This window comes from Tursiops truncatus, chromosome X (genome assembly GCF_011762595.2).
Source record: "Tursiops truncatus isolate mTurTru1 chromosome X, mTurTru1.mat.Y, whole genome shotgun sequence".
Lineage (NCBI taxonomy): Eukaryota > Metazoa > Chordata > Mammalia > Artiodactyla > Delphinidae > Tursiops > Tursiops truncatus.
This window is the reverse complement of record NC_047055.1, coordinates 37,629,504-37,648,507: the sequence shown is the minus strand read 5'-3', so window position 1 is coordinate 37,648,507 and position 19,004 is coordinate 37,629,504. Positions and strand designations below refer to the sequence as shown.

Genomic DNA, 19,004 nt, shown 5'->3' with positions numbered 1-19,004 from the left:
AGGTTTATATAACTGGTGGTATTAATATATTTAAATACTGAGAAGATCCCTTCACTGTCTCATTGAACAGAGTAAGGCTCACCTGTGCTTCAGGGTGTGTTCATTAGCCTGTTAAGGCCAGGACTAACAATAAGCTGGCAATGTCCACTTTCTCTTTTTGGTCTTAACTGTGCCAATTTAATCAAAATTCTCTGTATCTAAAATGTTGCCTTTTACTTAATGAAAGGCATTTTAGTCTGGTTTAGGTATAATGCCAAATAAAGAGTATTTAATACTTCTCACATTTTTTAAAAATAAATTTATTTATTTATTTTTGGCTGTGTTGTGTCTTCGTTTCTGTGCGAGGGCTTTCTCCAATTGCGGCGAGCGGGGGCCACTCTTCATGACGGTGCGCGGGCCTCTCACTGTCGCGGCCTCTCTTGTTGAAGAGCACAGGCTCCAGATGCGCAGGCTCAGTAGTTGTGGCTCACGGGCCTAGTTGCTCCGCGGCATGTGGGATCTTCCCAGACCAGGGCTCGAACCCGTGTCCCCTGCATCGGCAGGCAGATTCTCAACCACTGCACCACCAGGGAAGCCCACTTCTCACATTTTTATAGATAATCTATAAGGTCGGATGTTTTTAAAATTCAGCATGACAAGATACAGTAGCAAATTTTGCTGGGGAATTCTTCACTAAGTCAGACCAAGTTATAATTCAGGATTGTCTTTTAAACAGCTATCCAAAAACACATACAACTGTAGAACTACTGTATATGTGTGATTGGTAATGGTGCTTTTGCCAACTCATTAGAAGGATTAGAATAGAGGAGATATACCATCAGCACAAATTTTGTACATTATGTGATCATAAGCCTTAAGAATTAAAACCAAAATCACAGATCAAAAACATTTTATGAAGTAGAACTGTGATGTCAGAGAATATTTACATTTTGAGCTATTTTGATATGTAATGCTAAATTTGGCCTCCAAAATTTGAATCATTTTCAGTCCTAATAAAAACATGTAGGCATTATTTAATATAGACATAAAAAGCTCCTATGATGTCGTTATAATCATAAACGCTATCTCATTTTAATTTACATTTCTTTGATTTTTCCTGTAATTGGGCTTTTTAATATATTTGTTGGCTATTTTCATGGTTGTGAATTAACTTTCTGTTTTATTTGTCTGCACTTCTCCTGTCACCACTTTACTTTCTGCTCATTCCCAGACACCTTAAAATCTGATCCGCCTCTAGTTTTGACCCCTTCCAGTCCATCCACTGCAGCTGGAGTATTGTTCTTATTTTTTAAATTTATTTTTAAAAATATTTTTTATTTTTTGGCTGCCTTGGGTCTTCGTTGCTGTGCGCAGGCTTTCTCTAGTTGCGGCGAGCGGGGGCTACTCTTCGTTGTGGTGCACGGGCTTCTCATTGCGGTGGCTTCTTTTGTTGTGGAGCATGGGCTCTTGGCGCGTGGGCTTCCGTAGTCGTGGCACACGGGCCCAGTAGTTGTGGCGCACGGGCTTAGTTGCTCTGAGGCTTGTGGGATCTTCCTGGACCAGGGCTCGAACCTGTGTCCCCTGCGTTGGCAGGCGGATTCTTAACCACTGCGCTACCAGGGAAGCCCTGGAGTGTTGTCCTTGAAACATAAATTTGAGCACATCACTCCTTTGCCTCAAAAGCTTCAGTGGCTCTCATTGTATTAGTCTTTCATTTGTTTATCCTGACCTGAATTTTACTCCTGCAGAAACAGCCAAAAGCTATTGTAGGTAGATGTGTAACAGGGTATCCATGCATAAGGATATGTATTTGTTTAACTCCTCATCCCCTTACAACTAGTTCACCATACAAGTTTCCTCTCTGCTCTTCCTGCATTCAATGCCTCTTCTCTCCACTCTAACATGCATATTGTTGCCAAGTTAATGTTTCTTTCCATCCTGTTATTTGCATGCTCAAGGATCTTCATTGGCTCCAATTCAGGTCTGGCACAGGACCTAAACATGCATAGTTTGATCAAAGCTCAGAGATAAATCTGATGTGGAACAATGGTTTAGAATTGCTGAAGTATGTAAAAATATACCTTATTTTTTTAAAAAACAGGAACTGTCTACATGGTTAAGGGTATAAAGTTTAGAATCCAATGAACATGGGTTCAGTTATATATTTTTTTCTGATCCTTGTGTGACCTTGAGCAAGTTCCTTAACCTTTCTATGTCTCATTTACAAAATGGAAATAAACTTTGCTACGCAGGGCGATAGTAAGGAGTAACTTACTGTATGTAGAGTGCATGCATGGTGTCTTACATGTACTAAATGCTCAATAAGGTTAGCATTTGTGTTGTTGTTAGTCATTCAGTTATTCATTCAACAATTATTTATTCATTATGTGTCCAACACTGTGTTAGGGACCATGGAAGATTATAAGAGGTACGAAATATGGATCCTCCTCTTGAGACTCTTAGAATTAGTTGGGGAGATAAAACTAGCATAGCATTATACAATTAGAGAATAATAAAATTAAATGTAAATGTTGTCAAAGGTCAAACAAAGTACAGGATTTAAGGGAAGGTTTTAACCAAGCCCCAGCATGCTGTCTTGTTGATTAGCATTAAAAAAATAGAGGGGGAGAAAAAATTCTCTCAAACTGCTCTTACCAAGCCTTCAGAGGTCTAGTTTTGATGCTGCCTGCCAGATGGAAAATGATGCAGAGGGGAAAGAATCCTGTATTTACTTCTCCTAATTAAGACAGGATGGGGGAGTGTGTTTGAGGGGTGAACATATGTGAATAAATATGGTATAACCCTTAATTGGTTCCTGATGATTAAAATTTAAATGGTTTCCATTGGAAAAGCACAGATATGATATTTTTCACTAAATGAATCAAGCTCTAGCAGTCATTTATTTTCACCTTGTTTAACCAGAAATCAAACATTGGATAAAGGTTGCAAACCTATTTTGATGTATATTGATGTACTTTTCTCTCTTCCAGGGTCGCTATGGCAACTGCATCTTCTCAAGTTCTGATTCCAGACATCAATTTTAATGATGCCTTTGAAAACTTTGCTTTAGATTTTTCCAGAGAAAAGAAACTGCTGGAGGGGCTAGATTATTTAACAGGTGTGAAAATACTGTGCTTTCCTTTCCATTTTAGTCCTTTTCTTTTGGTGTGCTTTGACTTTAAAATAATCTGTAAAGGGCAATATTGATCATGAAAATGCTTTTATAATCTTTAAAATGATACATGTATCTTTTGACATAGAATATATTTTAGTTCATGTAACAGAAAAGAGAAATGAGTTGTCAGTGTCTCCGGGGACAGAATGGGTATACATACCATCCTTACTTAAAGGTAAAAAACAAGAAGTTGCTGATGGTTTTCTCCTTATGAGCCTGTCAGTAATATAATGTCACTTGTTATAAGGGGTAGAACTCGGGTGGTAATTAAAGAATATTAGAGAATGTCTCACATGGATATAGGTACCACCCAAATGATTTTAAGGAAATTTAGGGATTAGCAGATTAGGAAGAAAAATATCTGAGTTGCAGAGAATTTTAGAAGATGAGGGAGACAACCAGTCTGTTAAAAATACTGACTACCTTCAGGATTGTTGAATGATCATTCCATGAGAAAAATATACACACACAATAACTTTGTGTTTGTAGTTATCTTTGTTACTATGTTAAAATAGTTGTCATTTATTGAACATCTACTTTATACCAGACACTATATATTAATTTTATATCATGATCCTTACAACGAATCTGTGAGGTAATTATCATCCCCATTTTACAGATGAGGGAACTCATATTAATTTGCACGATTAACCCCTATTAATACTGCCAAAAATATATAATACAACTTACTTTGAAAAAAAAGAAATAGGTCAAAGGTCATGTAATAAGGAAACATGTGACCACTTTGCTCTAATATCTACATATGTGTTAGTGCAGGCAGAGTAGATGATGGGCAATCAATCATCTCAATAACTTAGGCTTAGATCTTTGCCTAAAATACCTTTACCATTGAAGCAAAAGTGGTTTGGGGGAACTTGAGTTTTCAGCACTTGGATTCAGGTTGTATGATACATGCAATCTAAAGCTTCTTATTAGAAAACCACCTTTCCATGAGATGTTGGGTTGGGCAGCAAGAATAACGATTGTAAAATTCCAGAACAGAGAGTATGCTTTCCTTACCTTCTTTTCCACCTTTCCTTACAGCCCCAAACCCACCATCTATCCGAGAGGAACTCTGTACTGCTTCCCATGACACCATTACAGTCCACTGGATCTCGGATGATGAGTTCAGCATCAGCTCCTATGAGCTTCAGTACACCATATTCACTGGCCAGGCTAACTTCATCAGTAAGTCATGGTGTAGTTGGGGCCTGTGGCCAGAGATAAGGAAATGTAAGGAAGCAGTAAGCTGCTCAAGATTGGCCGGGGCGCCACGAGGCAAGTGTTTGTAAGACATGTTAGGTTGTTTAGTATAGTGTTTTGTAGACAGTGCAAGCTCCCCCAGGGCATTGCAAAGACCTTACTGATGGGTGACAAGCAAGTTGTGTATTTCCTTGCTGGGCAGTCACTGGGGCCACTCCCATTTGTTTATGTAATCCTTAGCTTTTCCTCAGTTAATCCATGTCACTCCACTCTCCCAAATCAGAACACAGCTCAGAATTCATTCCTGAGTAGCTAAGCCACCATCATTGCTGATTCTATGTGTGTGAACATCTCTCTCCTTGACTCTTCTTCCACTTCATTATCATGGTAAAATACATTACATTCAAAGACTACCACTTCCTTTACCACACCTATTTGTATCAGTGAATAAGTGAAGTGACAAGCCTCCTGCCTCTGTCACTCTTCCCTCTACCCCTTCTCCCTTTCCTCCAAGAATTACACCAAATATAAAATGGCCCATCAGTGGGCCATCAAATGAAAGACGTTCGCAAAGCAGTCATTTAGCCTACATGTTATGGTTTCACCTTCTGATGAATTGGAGCAAGACAAGGCAGTAGGATCTTAACTAGAGCTGCAAGTTCCCCTCAATGTGCTGGGGAAAATGGAAATGAAAGCAGAATTAAAAGTGGACTCAAGATTGGAACTGATTTGCACCCTAAGGTTGCATCTGCATAGCTGCAGATTAGTATTTTCTTTTTACTTTGTGTTTGTGCTTCTGTGTCTGACTTCACAGACCCGCATGAGAGGAGTTTTTCCAACGAAACCGTCCCAATAGGCTTCCTTTTCCCATCTTGTGACAATTTAGGGCCACATGATGGGATGGGGAGGTGAGAGGACATTTGGGCTCAAACTCTAAAAAACACTTGCCTCGTGCAGCTCCATCCTAAGCCACTTGGCCCTGGTAGCTGCTTTCCTGGGTGTTTCTTCAGGTTGTGAAGTCGCAAAACGCTAAGGCCTCCCCAACATACTTGTTTGCAGTTGTCTTTCCTGCTTGGGAAAGTCTTAAAGCCAGTAACTGTGCTTCTCTTTCCTGATATGGGGAGAGCAGTGGTCTCCTGGGAGTTGAGAATAAGTCTAAGAAGTGACAAAGATCAAAAGGCTGTCACCTCTGTTTTCAAGGGTACATAGTCCTTTGTAAAGAAAAGCTTAGAGGATAATTCTTAATAGCGATAGGACCATAGCATCTTAGAATTGGAAGGGACCTCAGACGTCATCTTGTCAAATCTTCTTGCCTTCTGCCAGAAACCCTGTAGGTGATTGTCCTGTCTCTGCTCAAACATTTCCAGTGATGGGCAGCTGAATTCTAGCAAAACAGCCCATTCGATTGTTGTGCAGCTATAAATAATTGTTAGTGCTTCCTTATAAAAGGCCTAAGACTTCCTCCTAGTGAATAATAACAATTTGGATACGTATTATGCTTTTCCATTTACAAACACTCCCATATATGTTATGTCATTTGGTCCTCATAACTTCTCCCTTAGCCTTATGAAGTAGATGATAGTAATTCTATTTTATAGACGTAGAAACTGAGGCTCAAGTTAAATGAGTTGTCCAAGGTCACAGAGCTACAAACTGATGGAGTCATTATCTGAACCCAAGCCTGTCAGACTTCAAGGTTAATGCTCCTTGAATTAAACCAGCTACCAATTCTTCCTAGTCCACTGAGGATAGCTGTATTATTGCTCTTGTGTGTTAGCTGATGCCCCCTTGTCCTGTACCTTTTTTCCAGCAGCCATGTTGACTGTTGTGTTGACTGAGCATATAGTCAGCTGAAATCCCCCGGCATTCCAAATCCTATTCCTATACAATTGAATTTCTAAACTGAAATACAACATCTTGAATTTATTCCTATGACATTTTATCTGGTTAGTTCTGACTCCTTATTCCAGCCTACCAAAATTCCTTTGTATGTAGTTTCTGCCTTTCAATATATTTACTTTCCCTTCCAGCGTGCCTTCTATGTCTTCCTCCTTCGACCATTGATAGAAAAGTAGAATAGGACAGGAACAAAGGCAGAGCCCTGAAGCAAAATTTTGGATGGCAATGGGCAGATAAGTTGAAACTATTTTACTAGTAAAAAATATTCATGAAGATTCCAGTCCTACATGCTGGTCTGGCCTGCCACTGTTGACTGAACCCTGGTTGTGAGAGCTACTTTCCCTTGAGGTTTTCCTATATTTTCTCTTTTTTAAAACCACTTTATTGAGGTATAATTGACATACAAAAAGTTGTCCATCAACAGATGACATGGATAAAGAAATGGATAAAGAAAATGTGGTATATACATAAAATGGAATATTATTAAGCCTTTAAAAAGAAGGAAATCCTGCCACATGCAATAACATGGATGAACCTGGAGGGCATTATGCTAAGTGAAATAAACCAGACACAGAAGGACAAATACTACATGATACCACTTACATGAAGAATCTTAAAATAGTCAAACTCCACATTTTCTTTAACCAGAAATTTCTTCCTTGCTGGTTAGAATTTTGTCTGGAGAAGTACTTCTCCTTATTTTTTCAACTTTCCTCCTTTATTTTAAACTTTCTCCCCACTTTATGTAAGATTTGAAATTGTCACAAGCCAATAATGTTTCAGATGATGCTGTTAGCCGAATGAGAATTCCAACAGATGTTTAGATAATGGTCTTCCCCATTACTGTATATCTTTCCTCTGTTTCAGCTTTGCGTTTTGTATTATGAAAGCACTGGCTATAACCTCTCCCTGGCCAGGCAGTCTGTAACATACTGCCACAAAGATGTAACTTCTATTTCCCCTCATTTTCATTCTCATGCAAATGCTCTCCACACACATTTACACTCAGGTTCATGAATTTCCATATTGTGGTCTTTCCATTTTGAACACGGTTTATACTTCCATTACCATAATTCAATGATAAATCCCATCTCATTAAGTCTCAGTGATACCCAGAGGATCATATATTTACCTTTTTAAAATTTAGAAATGATTTCAAAATTACAGAAAACTTGCAAGACCAGCACAAAGAATGCCCATATACTCTTTACCCAGATTCACCTATTGTTAATGTTTTATCCCATTTCCTTTATCATTTGCTAACATTCTCTGTTTCTGTCCATTTTTTCTGAACCATTTGAGAGTAACTGGCATACATCATGGCCTTTCACCCCTAAATCCTTCAGTGTGTGTTTCCTAAGAATAAAGAAATTCTCTTATGTATCCACGGTACAGTTATCAACTTTAAGAGGTATGACGTTGATGCAGTACTTTTAACTAATCCACCATTCATATTCCAATCTTGACGGTTGACCCAATAATATACTTTATGACATATTAAGGACCCAATGTTGTCCTATATAGTCTAGGATCAGGCATTGGACTTAATTGTCATATTTCTAGCATCCTTTAATCTGGAACATTTTCTCAGCCTTTCTTTGTCTTTAATGACATTGATATATATATATATTGTGTGTGTGTGTGTGTGTGTGTGTGGTGTGCGGGCCTCTCACTGCCGCGGCCTCTCCTGTTGCGCAGTACAGGCTCCGGACGCGCAGGCTCAGCGACCATGGCTCACGGGCCCAGCCGCTCCGTGGCATGTGGGATCCTCCCGGACCGGGGCACGAACCCGTGTCCCCTGCATCGGCAGGCAGACTCTCAACTACTGCGCCACCAGGGAAGCCCATACATTGATATTTTTTAAACTGCCCTTTTAATTTGTTTATTATGCTGTTCCTTATTTTGAGTTTGTCTGATGTTTCCTCACGATTATATTCAGATTACACATTTATGGCTGGAAGGCTACATAAGAGACGTGTTCTCCTTGGGACATCACAACTGGAGACACACGATGTGTACTTGCCCTTTATTGGTGATGCTCATTTTGATCACTTGATCAAAGGTGTTGCCTGATTTCTTCTTTGCATAGTTACTGTTTTTCCTTTTGCAACTAATAAGCAATCTGTGCCATGATACTTTAAGACCATGAAAATATCCTGCTTCCTCATCAAACCCATCCCACCCCATCCCTGTTTTAGCATCAATCAATAATTCTCACCTGATCCAATCTTTACTCTGATGATGGCAAAATAATGATTTTCCAACTGAGCATCCACTTCCACATTTACAGGTTGCCACTCTGCATTCTACTGTAAGCAAGAGACTCATCCTTCATTTGTTTATTTATTTTTTTTACTTCTCAGTATGGACTTATGAATTCTCTTTTTTCGATGGTTTATAATTCTTTACTGCCCTTATTTATTTTGGTGCTCAGATTGCCCAAATTTAGCCAGTGGGAGCCTTTTAAGCTGACTCCTGGGTCCTTATAGTCTTCCATCATTTTCTCCAGTGCTTCCTTACTTTTCAGCATAACAAAAGGTTGTACGCTCATTTTGACCATATCCTGCCCCAGCCCTGAAGTCAGCCATTTTTCCAAGGAACGCTGGTCCCTTTTAGTAGGAGAATGTTATTATAGACCAAAACCTGGGTACTAGAAGTACGCACATACACCCATGTACATATACATATTCACACATAATATATGTACACACATACTTAACATATGGAATCTCCAATTCCAGTCCACCCCCACAGGTTCTTTCTTACCTTCCCCCATTTCATATTTGTGTGTTCCTACTTCCACAATGAGAAGCCTGGTCCCAGCAACATCGACACGGATACTCATTTGCTCAATAACACATCTGAAATAGTTTCAGAATGGCGTTGCCCATCCCGCTGCAAACACAAACAATAGTGAGGATTTGCTTACAGTTCTCCTCTTGCCCTTTGCTGTGATTGTTTACATTTGAAATGCAGGTGGCTTCATTTTTTTCAGTTTGCCTTCAGTTTTAGACCCCACTCTTCCCATTCATATTGACAGCATTTAAATTTTTTGAACTTGTAAAACAACCATGTTTCCAAAAGGGAAAACTATACAAAAAAGGTGTACTCAGAGAAGTGTCATTCTCTCCTGTATCCTTTTCATTTTCTTCCCCCACCTCCATCCCCTGTAGGCAACCAGCTTCATTATTTTCTGGTTTTTCCTTCTTGTTGCTATTATTGTTTTGTAAATCTAAGCAAATATATGTATGTTTTCTTATTTGCCTTTCTTTCTCGCAAAAAAAAAAGGTAGCATACTACATAAACTCTTTTGCAATTTTCTTTTTTAAATTAACAGTATATCTTGGAAATCACTCCGTTATCAGTTCATAGAGATCTTCCACCTTCTTTTTTATAGCTGCATAGTACTTCATTATGAAGTTAGTTTTGGTTTTGTATTGTTAGCAGTATATCTGGAAGATCATATATTTCCCTCTTAGTAGTAAAATTTAATGTGCAGTTTATGATTCATACTGTGCATTGATACATAGGCAGCCAAGCCCTCAAACATTTTTCCTTGCCCTTATCCTTGTGTCTTTTCATGCGAATCACTGAACATCGCCACCGATTATTCTTCTTTCTATAGCATATCTGTTTGCACCCCATTATGCTTCTTTTTTCTAGTTTTAATTTAGACTTCTTCTACTGCTCCCCAAATTAATTATAAAACCCTTCTGATCATATCTCTTTCAAATCACTTACTATTATTTCCAGTTTTTAACCTCACTAAGTCCTTTGCTAGAGCTGCATAGAAATGACTAAATTCACCACTCATTTTCCCTGCCCTTTCTTTTCTATCCTCTGGTAGAATTATGGTTAAAAAGTGGTAACCTGACTGAAAAGCAGATAACAGAAGAGATAAGCCTAAATTCACAGGCTAGAATGTTGATCCCTCTTTTACTAAAAGTTAGCCAAATACATGTTTTTAATTATGTACATTTTCTCTGTTTAAGTCAATGTTTATGGTCTAAAGAGTTTCAAAAGCAGAAACCTAGATCTCTGATCCCTTTCCCTACTTGGGAGGGAAGGAGATTCCAGACAACAATGTGTTCCTGGACCACCCAACCTCAAATGAGTATTGGAATCAGAACCAGGAAGGGGTAAAACTGGGTAGTGTCAAGTGAGGAGATGATATTCTGCTTTGACTGTTATGTCATCTCCTTGGCTTCCCTATGACACCTTGGAGTCCACCAAGATTGGAAGTAAGGGTGAGGATGGTGTGGGAGAGTTGAATCATAAGCCCTGAAAGCTTCGCTACCTTGCAGAGACTAAGGAACATTACTGTTTGCTCCATGAATTGCGATGTAGTGGAGAGAACCCTGGACTAGGATTAAAGAGACCAGAGTTCTACTCTCAGCACCATCCCCAGCTATCTGTGGCCTTGGGCAAGTCACTTTTCTTCTCTCTGTCTTAGTTTCCTATTTGTAAAATGAGGGAAATATAGTGCCTAGTTGTCATTTTGGCTCTGAGATTCCATGTTACTGTGCTCTGCTCCACCCATTCGAGGTCAGACTCAGATCTCAGAGGATTGGACCTTTGGGGCAAAGACCTAGAGACTCCATAAAAGAGATGATTCTGTGATTTTGTATAGACGTTTTCCTGTATTATTTGGCAGCAAATTGGAGTAACCTAACTTTCACTAGTGGTTACATTCAGTTACCAGAAGCAAGGAGCCTGGCGTAAGCTTAGCTCCGTGCGAGAAAAGAAGCAGAGGAGGTTCATCTCACTATGTCTTCCACGATTCAAAAGAAAACAAAATGAAATTCACTTTTGGGGGGGCTTATGATGAATTTTCAGTGTGCTTCTCATCATCCTACCTCTATGACCTTAACATCCTTCCTTTCCCCACGTTACAGGCCTGTATAATTCCGTGGATAGCTGGATGATTGTGCCCAACATCAAACAGAACCATTACACAGTTCACGGACTTCAGAGTGGGACACGCTACATCTTCATTGTTAAAGCCATAAACCAAGCAGGCAGCCGGAACAGTGAGCCTACCCGACTCAAAACAAACAGTACGTTGTGGTGATTCCAAAAGGAGAGAGCAGTTTTGCCCTCAGTGCCAGCAAGTACACTTAGCCTGACACTGGCACCCACAGCAGTGTAAGAGGGCAGTAGAGGAGCTGTACTTTTGGAGTCTGTGCTTTGGGCAGGGGGGTTGTTTGTGTCCTTGGGAGGTATGTGGACACAGAGATACACATAAAACAGCTGGTGGCTTGGGAGGATGTTAGTGAAGAGTTTTTCTCTGCACTCTGCCTCCATGCTTTGGGGACAATTGAGTAAAAGAGTACTGTTTGTGATAATCTGGTAAAATCCTCCTGCTGAGAAGCCATACCTGCTAGGAATGCTTTTGACTAAAAGTGACAGAAAAATCCAACTAATTTAGCTTAACAAATAGTATTTTTTAGCAGCTTAAACAAAGTGTTTTTCTCTCTCTTTCGCATAGCAAGAAGCTCGAAGTTTAGGCGGTTCAGGGATGGTGCAGCAGTTCTGTGATGTCGTAAGAGACCCAGGCACCTTCTCCTTTTGTGTGTTGGCTTCTTGCCACATGGTCACAACATGACCACTGCAACCTCTAGACGTCATATTTCCTTTCAAGATAGAAAGAAGGGGGAAAGTGTTGGTACACGTGATGGCTGTCCCTTTCATCAAGAAAGCAGACACTTTCCTAGAAGTTTCCTCCATCCTCTCTGACTTCTGCTTCCATCTTCTTAGTCAACCCTAGCAGCGAGGGAGGCTAGGAGCTTGAGTGTTTAGCTTTTCTGACCTCTATAGTAAAAGTGGGTAAGAGAGAAAAAGTAGGGGGTGGGTGTTACGTTCGCCAACAGTGTCTGCCAGACGCGTTGGTATTGCCATACCCAGCTGTTGGCTTCTAGTAACTAACTGGTTCTGTCTAGGACTGTAAGGAATAATTTGTTGTGAATGATCCTGCACAACAAATATTTTTTCTAATTATTGCTGATGCAAAAGTCACTCTAACAAAGTTACCTAATTATATGTTATTTACATCCCAGTAGTTAGAGGGCAAACAATTTGTCCCATAGTTGAGTTATTCTCAGGTTTATTTGTTCTGCCACCAAGCAGCAGTTATCTCGTCTATTCCCTCACTTTGTCTCACCTCAAATACTCCTTCCCCTAAAATCTGCTCAAAGCCCAAACCACCCACTGAAATAAAGCAAAGTGCAAAACTTATTTGAGGACATGAGACCCTGAGAGCACCCCCCCCTTTTTTTTTTTTTTTTTTTTGCGGTACGCGGGCCTCTCACTGTTGTGGCCTCTCCCGTTGCGGAGCACAGGCTCCGGACACGTAGGCTCAGCGGCCATGGCTCACGGGCCCAGCCGCTCCGCGGCATGTGGGATCTTCCCGGACCGGGGCACGAACCCGTGTCCCCTGCATCGGCAGGCAGACTCTCAACCACTGCGCCACCAGGGAAGCCCAAGAGCCCCCTTTTAACTTGATAGTCTGTGAAGGGGGCACAGCTTATTTTTATCTTATTGAAAACAGTGGCTTCTGGCCTGTTTCCTTAATATAATCCAAACACCAGTCAACTTTCACTGACTCAAGAATGATTATCTTGTCGAGGCTCCTCTGATAGTGATGGTCCTGGAGGACAAAGATAGAATTCTTAAATACTTCCTCATGCATTTTCTTTTTTCTACTTTTTTCAGGCCAACCCTTTAAACTGGATCCCAAAATGACTCACAAGAAGTTGAAGATCTCCAATGATGGACTGCAGATGGAGAAGGATGAAAGCTCTCTGAAGAAGAGCCATACCCCAGAGAGGTTTAGTGGCACAGGATGCTATGGGGCAGCGGGAAATATATTCATTGACAGTGGCTGCCACTACTGGGAGGTGGTCATGGGTTCCTCAACATGGTAAGTGGATCCCACTTTTCTTTTCTCCTCTCTCCCCTGTTGTTAGGTCGCTGGGAGATTCAGTTCTATAGCACAAACGTAATACCAGTAAGTCAAGGTTAAAAGGCATGTGATGGAAACCACTGCTAGAAAAATTTGCCAGTTTTTAAAAAATAAAATTAGGGAAAATATACTGAGCTAGGAGTTGAAAATTACAGCACTCTAATTGCTAACTATTTTTAAGGCTCTAGTGATGGGCTTCCCTGGTGGCGCAGTGGTTGAGAGTCTGCCTGCCGATGCAGGGGACACGGGTTCATGCCCCGGTCCGGGAAGATCCCACATGCTGCGGAGCGGCTGGGCCCGTGAGCCATGGCCGCTGAGCCTGCGCGTCCGGAGCCTGTGCTCCGCGACGGGAGAGGCCACAACAGTGAGAGGCCCGCGTACCGCAAAAAAACAAACAAACAAAAAAAACTCTAGTGCTGTCAGTATTATGGATCTAAATGTAAACTATTTAAAGAAGAAACATGTATTCTATTTCTTAGATATTCTGTACGGTGTCTAGCATAACTCAGATCATTAATAAATGTTTATTTCTCTCTCCTTTCTACTGTCTCACAGGTATGCAATTGGCATTGCCTACAAATCAGCTCCCAAGAATGAATGGATTGGCAAGAACGCCTCGTCATGGGTCTTCTCTCGATGCAATAGTAACTTTGTAGTCAGACATAACAACAAGGAAATGCTGGTGGATGTGCCACCACAGTTGAAGCGTCTGGGTGTCCTTCTGGATTATGACAACAACATGCTGTCTTTCTATGACCCAGCTAACTCTCTCCATCTTCATACTTTTGATGTGACCTTCATTCTTCCAGTTTGTCCAACATTCACAATCTGGAACAAATCCCTGATGATCCTGTCTGGCTTGCCTGCCCCAGATTTTATTGATTACCCCGAGCGGCAGGAATGCAACTGTAGGCCTCAAGAATCCCCTTATGTTTCTGGGATGAAAGCTTGCCATTAAGTTTCAAGAGAGCGTATAATTCACTGGCTCTCCAGTTCAGCAGTTCTTCCCCTCCTAAACCTCAGTTAGTGTCCAATATACAAGATACAAAAATAAAGTTCATTTGAAGCATCCAAAATAACTAGATATTATAGATTTAATTTTTGTGCATTAAAGCTTGTATTTGAATTAATGTATTGAGTTTCTCAGAACAAATTATCTGAGTAGTCTGGGTTCAAGCCATTGGAGAAGAAATTTGAAGAATGCTTCTCTTGTCATTGGAGAATTAAAAATTCCCAGTGATTTAGGAGTATAAATGATATTGGAAGGAATTAGGGTCATTCTAGGTAAATAATGTAGAAAGATGCTCTGCACAAGGGGCTAGCCAGCTGGAGAGCAGCGGTGTGTCAGCCTTGCTAGTACTGGCCAATTAGGCCAAGTAGAATTTTGAAGTGTCAAATGATCCCATATTATATGTAGCTTTTTATGAGAGAACCTACAATCAATGATTTATTATGAAGAAAACATGTCTGTGTATATATAATATATATATAAAATGAATAAATAATATATATTATATATTCATTTTATAATTATATATACATAATAAACTTTTTAATTCAGTCATTTGCGTGAGAAATATACTGGAAGGGAAAATAAATTATACCATCCATTTTTGTCCCCTAAAGGGAACATCAAAATCAGTCAACATTTCTCCCCCCCTTCATTCATCCCTCCCTTCCTCCCTCCTGTCACACACACACATGCACATGCAATAATGACATAGATGGTGGGAAGAGCTCTAGGTTGGATCAGGAGAGATAGGGAGACAAGACTGCACAAGAGATGCTATTGCTGGATAGGAAATTGATCCAGGTAGATCTGTTATATGTAGCACAGTTTCATCGATGCTACGTAATGGAGGAGGTTTGTCCGAATTCTTGAAAATTCTGTCACAGAATATTTCAAAGAAGTACAGTTTTCTTACTCTCAAGTACATACAGTTACTAGAATTAGGCTTAAAAAAAGACTTGCATAATGGAGGTTCTTTAGGAACCTTCTTTATTTACTTACTCAGTAAGAATGGAGTGTTGTAGATGCAACAACTATTTGCATATAAATGTACTTATATTTTCAGATAAAACACTTCTGAAGTGCTTAAGAATGCCTGAGAATAGTTTGTTTTCTTAAACAGGTTAAATAATCATTCTTCCCGCAATCTTATTTACACTATTCATTTGCTTAGCCAACCCTTCATGGCAAATGCAGATGTAAGCTTCAACCCAGTCCTTAATCACTATCGTGGAAGGGAATCAAGCTTTATGGTCTGTGCTTCTGTCAGTTCCGCTGCTGGGATTGGGAGTGTCAGCACCAGAGCTTTCTCCTTTCAGGAGCTGAGCCGGCTTTAAGGAGTCTACTAATTGGGAGTTGTGAAAATATTGTTGAACAACGTGTTAGTTGTAACAAGTCCCCAGATCGGAGCCTTGAAACAATGCCAAAACTTCTCCCCCTCTTCCTTTCCACAGCCTTTGGTGGACGTTCATTCATTAATTCATTCAACCAACTATTAGATGCCAGGTACCACGCTGAAGCTGACCTATTGGTAATCCACAGCCCCTGCTGTCAAATGGCTTATTATTCTGTAGGAGAGACAAAGTATCTATACAGATCCCCTAAGGAACAGTTTCGTATTGTTTGTACACCTAACATGGAAAGCAAGACTGATGCAGCTACAGATGGCAGGCTCAAACTTACCTATCTAGTGGCAAAGTAAGGTTTTTTGGTTTTAAAAACCCTACGTACTTACTGCTAATCAGGAAATGAGCAACCTCGGTAAGATTCAGCAGCGCTGGGAAATAGCTTGCAGTGATGGAAAGCTCATCATAGCCTTCAGACTAAAATAATCTATTTCCTCTGCCATTTACTAGCTGTGTGACCCAGGGCAAGTACTTCACTTCTCTGAGCCGCTGTTTCCTCTTCTGTACAATAATACCTACCTCACAAGGCTGTTGCAAAGATGAAAAAAAGATAGCACATTGAAACTGCTTAGCACACACCCGGCATTTAGTTAAGTATGGCATTAGTATGGCATACTTAACTATTAAGCATGGCATTTAGTTAAGTATGCAACAAATATTAATCTCCTCCGCTCAGCGCCAGGCCCAGTACAGTGTAGCAGTGCTTTAAAATGGATGTCTTTCATTTCTAAGTTACTCTAAGTCTCTCCTCTAGAGCCTATCTCCAAATTCTTAAACAAAACAGATGATTTTAACCCCTTCATAAAATCTTTCACTGGCTCCCATAGCATTCAGTAGAAAGTCCCAGTTACTCACCCACTTTGGCTTTTCAAGTCCCTATTTGCTTTCCCAGCTTCATCTTTTGCCACCTTCCCCCTCACACTGATTACTCTAGCCAAACTTAACGATTTTCACAAGTTGTTCTCTGGGCCTGGAATAGAGACATTAGTAACAATTTTGATGCCCTGAGTAAACAGTAGGAATTCTTCTTAAATTAAGGGAATAGTGTGAAAATGCTGTAAGTGCAGAACACTCCACCTTCACCCCAGTCCGATTTTCTTTACCTTGGCCTTGGGACTCCCATGCCATTCATTTTTGTGCCTTTTAGATTTTACTGACCTGAGACAAAGCTTCAGTTTCTCCACCCTACTTTTGACTCTAGCCTGGACTTGCTTTCCCCACCTCTACCCCACTAGACTAGATTAACTCCTGAACCCCTAGGCTGGATTATGTTCTCCAGCTCCCATGGCACCCTGAGCACTACCCCCTCTCAGCAATAATCACATTGTATAGCAGTGTTTTTCAAAGTGTGGTCCTCAGACCACCTGTTAGAATCATTTTTGGTGTTTGTTAAAACAATTGATTCCTAGACCTCACCCTCGATCTTAATTAAAACGTCTGGGCACATAAGTGGAATTTTACATTTTTAACAAGCTCCCCCAGGTAATTCTGATGCACACAAAGGTTTAACATATAAGAATCGTCTTCCCCACTAGACTGTGAATACCTTGAGGGCAAAGACTGTGTCTTTTGGTTTTGTTGTTGTATTTTCAACACCTGACACAGGGTGTGGAACAGAGAGTAGTTGCCTGGCTAATGTTAATTGCATGAATGTATGAGTGAACAAATGAATAATCAAAGTTTCCCTGTTGTACTCTGATATCCATATTGGTGTTTGTTGTTTTCTGGGCAGAAATGCTTGGCCTCTTCTCCATTTGGGCTGTATTGATATTATTTTGCAAATGTCCTAGGACTCATACATATAAATGAGTATTGTCTTCCTCAAAAGCTCTTTTGGAAGTTGACTTGGGGAATTGTCTGGAGCATGTGGCACCATTCTTTTCCATAACCTTTCAGTCTTTTCAAACTTTGAATGTGGATTTCAGTTTTGGTCATAGCCCAAAATCACTCAGAGCTAAGTCTACTGAATAAAGTAGGAAAATAAACTGGGTTTGGGGTAAGCAATGAAGTTTCTGAGCCGAATAATTAAAAGTGCTTTCCAAGAAAAAACATGGTGGCAAAGTATTCAGTGGGGGTGTGGTGAGTCCCAGATACTTCAGTAAACTTAAGACTTTCATAGAATACTGTCAATGCCAGGTACCTTAAGAGAAGTCATTGACTACCTCTAGCTAAACCCAGTTGGACAAAGGGAATAGGACCTGTATTTAACATCTTCAAGGAAGGAGACTCCATAAGTTTTCACTGTTGCTCTCCTCAGTCTGTTCTCGTACAATCCTTTCTGCCAGCACATTATTCTTTCTGTCTGCAATTTATGCTTATTTTCACTTTTTATATCGTCTTATTGAAGAAAGCACAAAAATAATCAACAATAAAGTTAAACATGTTTTGAGAATATGAAAGAAATTTTAATGCCACATTGGAGTTCTGGCTACTTGTAAGTAAGAGTGACTGCATCTGTATGTATTTTTATCATACAATTCCATTGTGTAAACTTTGGATGCAGTGAATTTCAAATTGCAGCAAAATCACTTCTATGTTCTTTTCGGCTAAAATACGCTAGGTGAATTTTCTAAGCTTCCATGGTTTACATATTTATATATGACTACCTGGTTGGAGCAATCCACAGATGGACTTTTTGATAAGTGCAAATATTTGATACCCTTTCTTCTACAGAATGGAGAATGTGAGGCTGACAGATGAGAACTACTTCCACACTTATTTTAATTCCTGAAGCCAACTGCAGCCTCAGAGCCATTGGGCTGTACTTTGTGTATTACAGGTTGGCCAGGTTGACCGCCATTAGGTCAGGTGAAACTGCCTTTTACAGTCTGGTCTGCCAGCTTCAGACATATGCTATGTTGTTGTTCTCAGCTAGAATATTTATTAGACTATTATTGGACTATTTTTTATCAAATATTTTATCCCAGGCTTGTTTGTACTGGGAGCTCTGGACCAATAGTGTCTCTCCTAGTGACAGAAATCTGAGCATCTGTGGATTACACAGCCTCATCCCTCTAAAAAAAATATCCCAGCCCATTCAAAATGCTATATTATGAATTAAATAAATATATATGTATTCATGAGTTCTTGATTGTCTCTCACTGGAGTTTGAATTGGGGGAAGATTAAAAGGAAAAAGGTCATGGGTTACTGGAATTGTCTAAATGACTTAGGGGAAATTAATTATGTAGTGGGTAGAGATTTGGGCAGGGAGGATCCGGAGCATCTGGAAATCGAGATCCAATCATGAAGACTTTGGTTTCAGGAGGAAGATACAGTCAGGAAGACTAAAGAATGAAAGTATAAGGCCCAAGGAAACACGGCACATTCAGTTTCAGTGATTGGGCCAGAAGGTGGGAATTAAGGAAGAACA

At 40.1% G+C, this 19,004-nt stretch overlaps 1 protein-coding gene across 7 annotated transcripts in view; it reads left to right on the top strand.

The window, feature by feature from the left end:
- The window catches only part of MID2 (midline 2), a 121,818-nt gene extending 103,103 nt beyond the window's left edge, over positions 1–18,715 (top strand). For 6 of the 7 annotated variants that reach the window (XM_019949467.3, XM_019949464.2, XM_019949466.3 and 3 more), the window contains 5 exons: positions 2,970–3,097; positions 4,199–4,432; positions 11,152–11,313; positions 12,968–13,175; positions 13,773–18,715. In XM_019949467.3, the coding sequence (XP_019805026.1) occupies positions 2,970–3,097; positions 4,199–4,432; positions 11,152–11,313; positions 12,968–13,175; positions 13,773–14,175 (1,135 nt within the window). In that variant the 3' untranslated portion in view covers positions 14,176–18,715. The remainder of the gene's footprint in view (positions 1–2,969; positions 3,098–4,198; positions 4,433–11,151; positions 11,314–12,967; positions 13,176–13,772) is intronic. The other variant, XM_019949459.3, reaches the window with a different exon arrangement.
- The last annotated feature ends 289 nt before the right edge of the window (positions 18,716–19,004 follow it).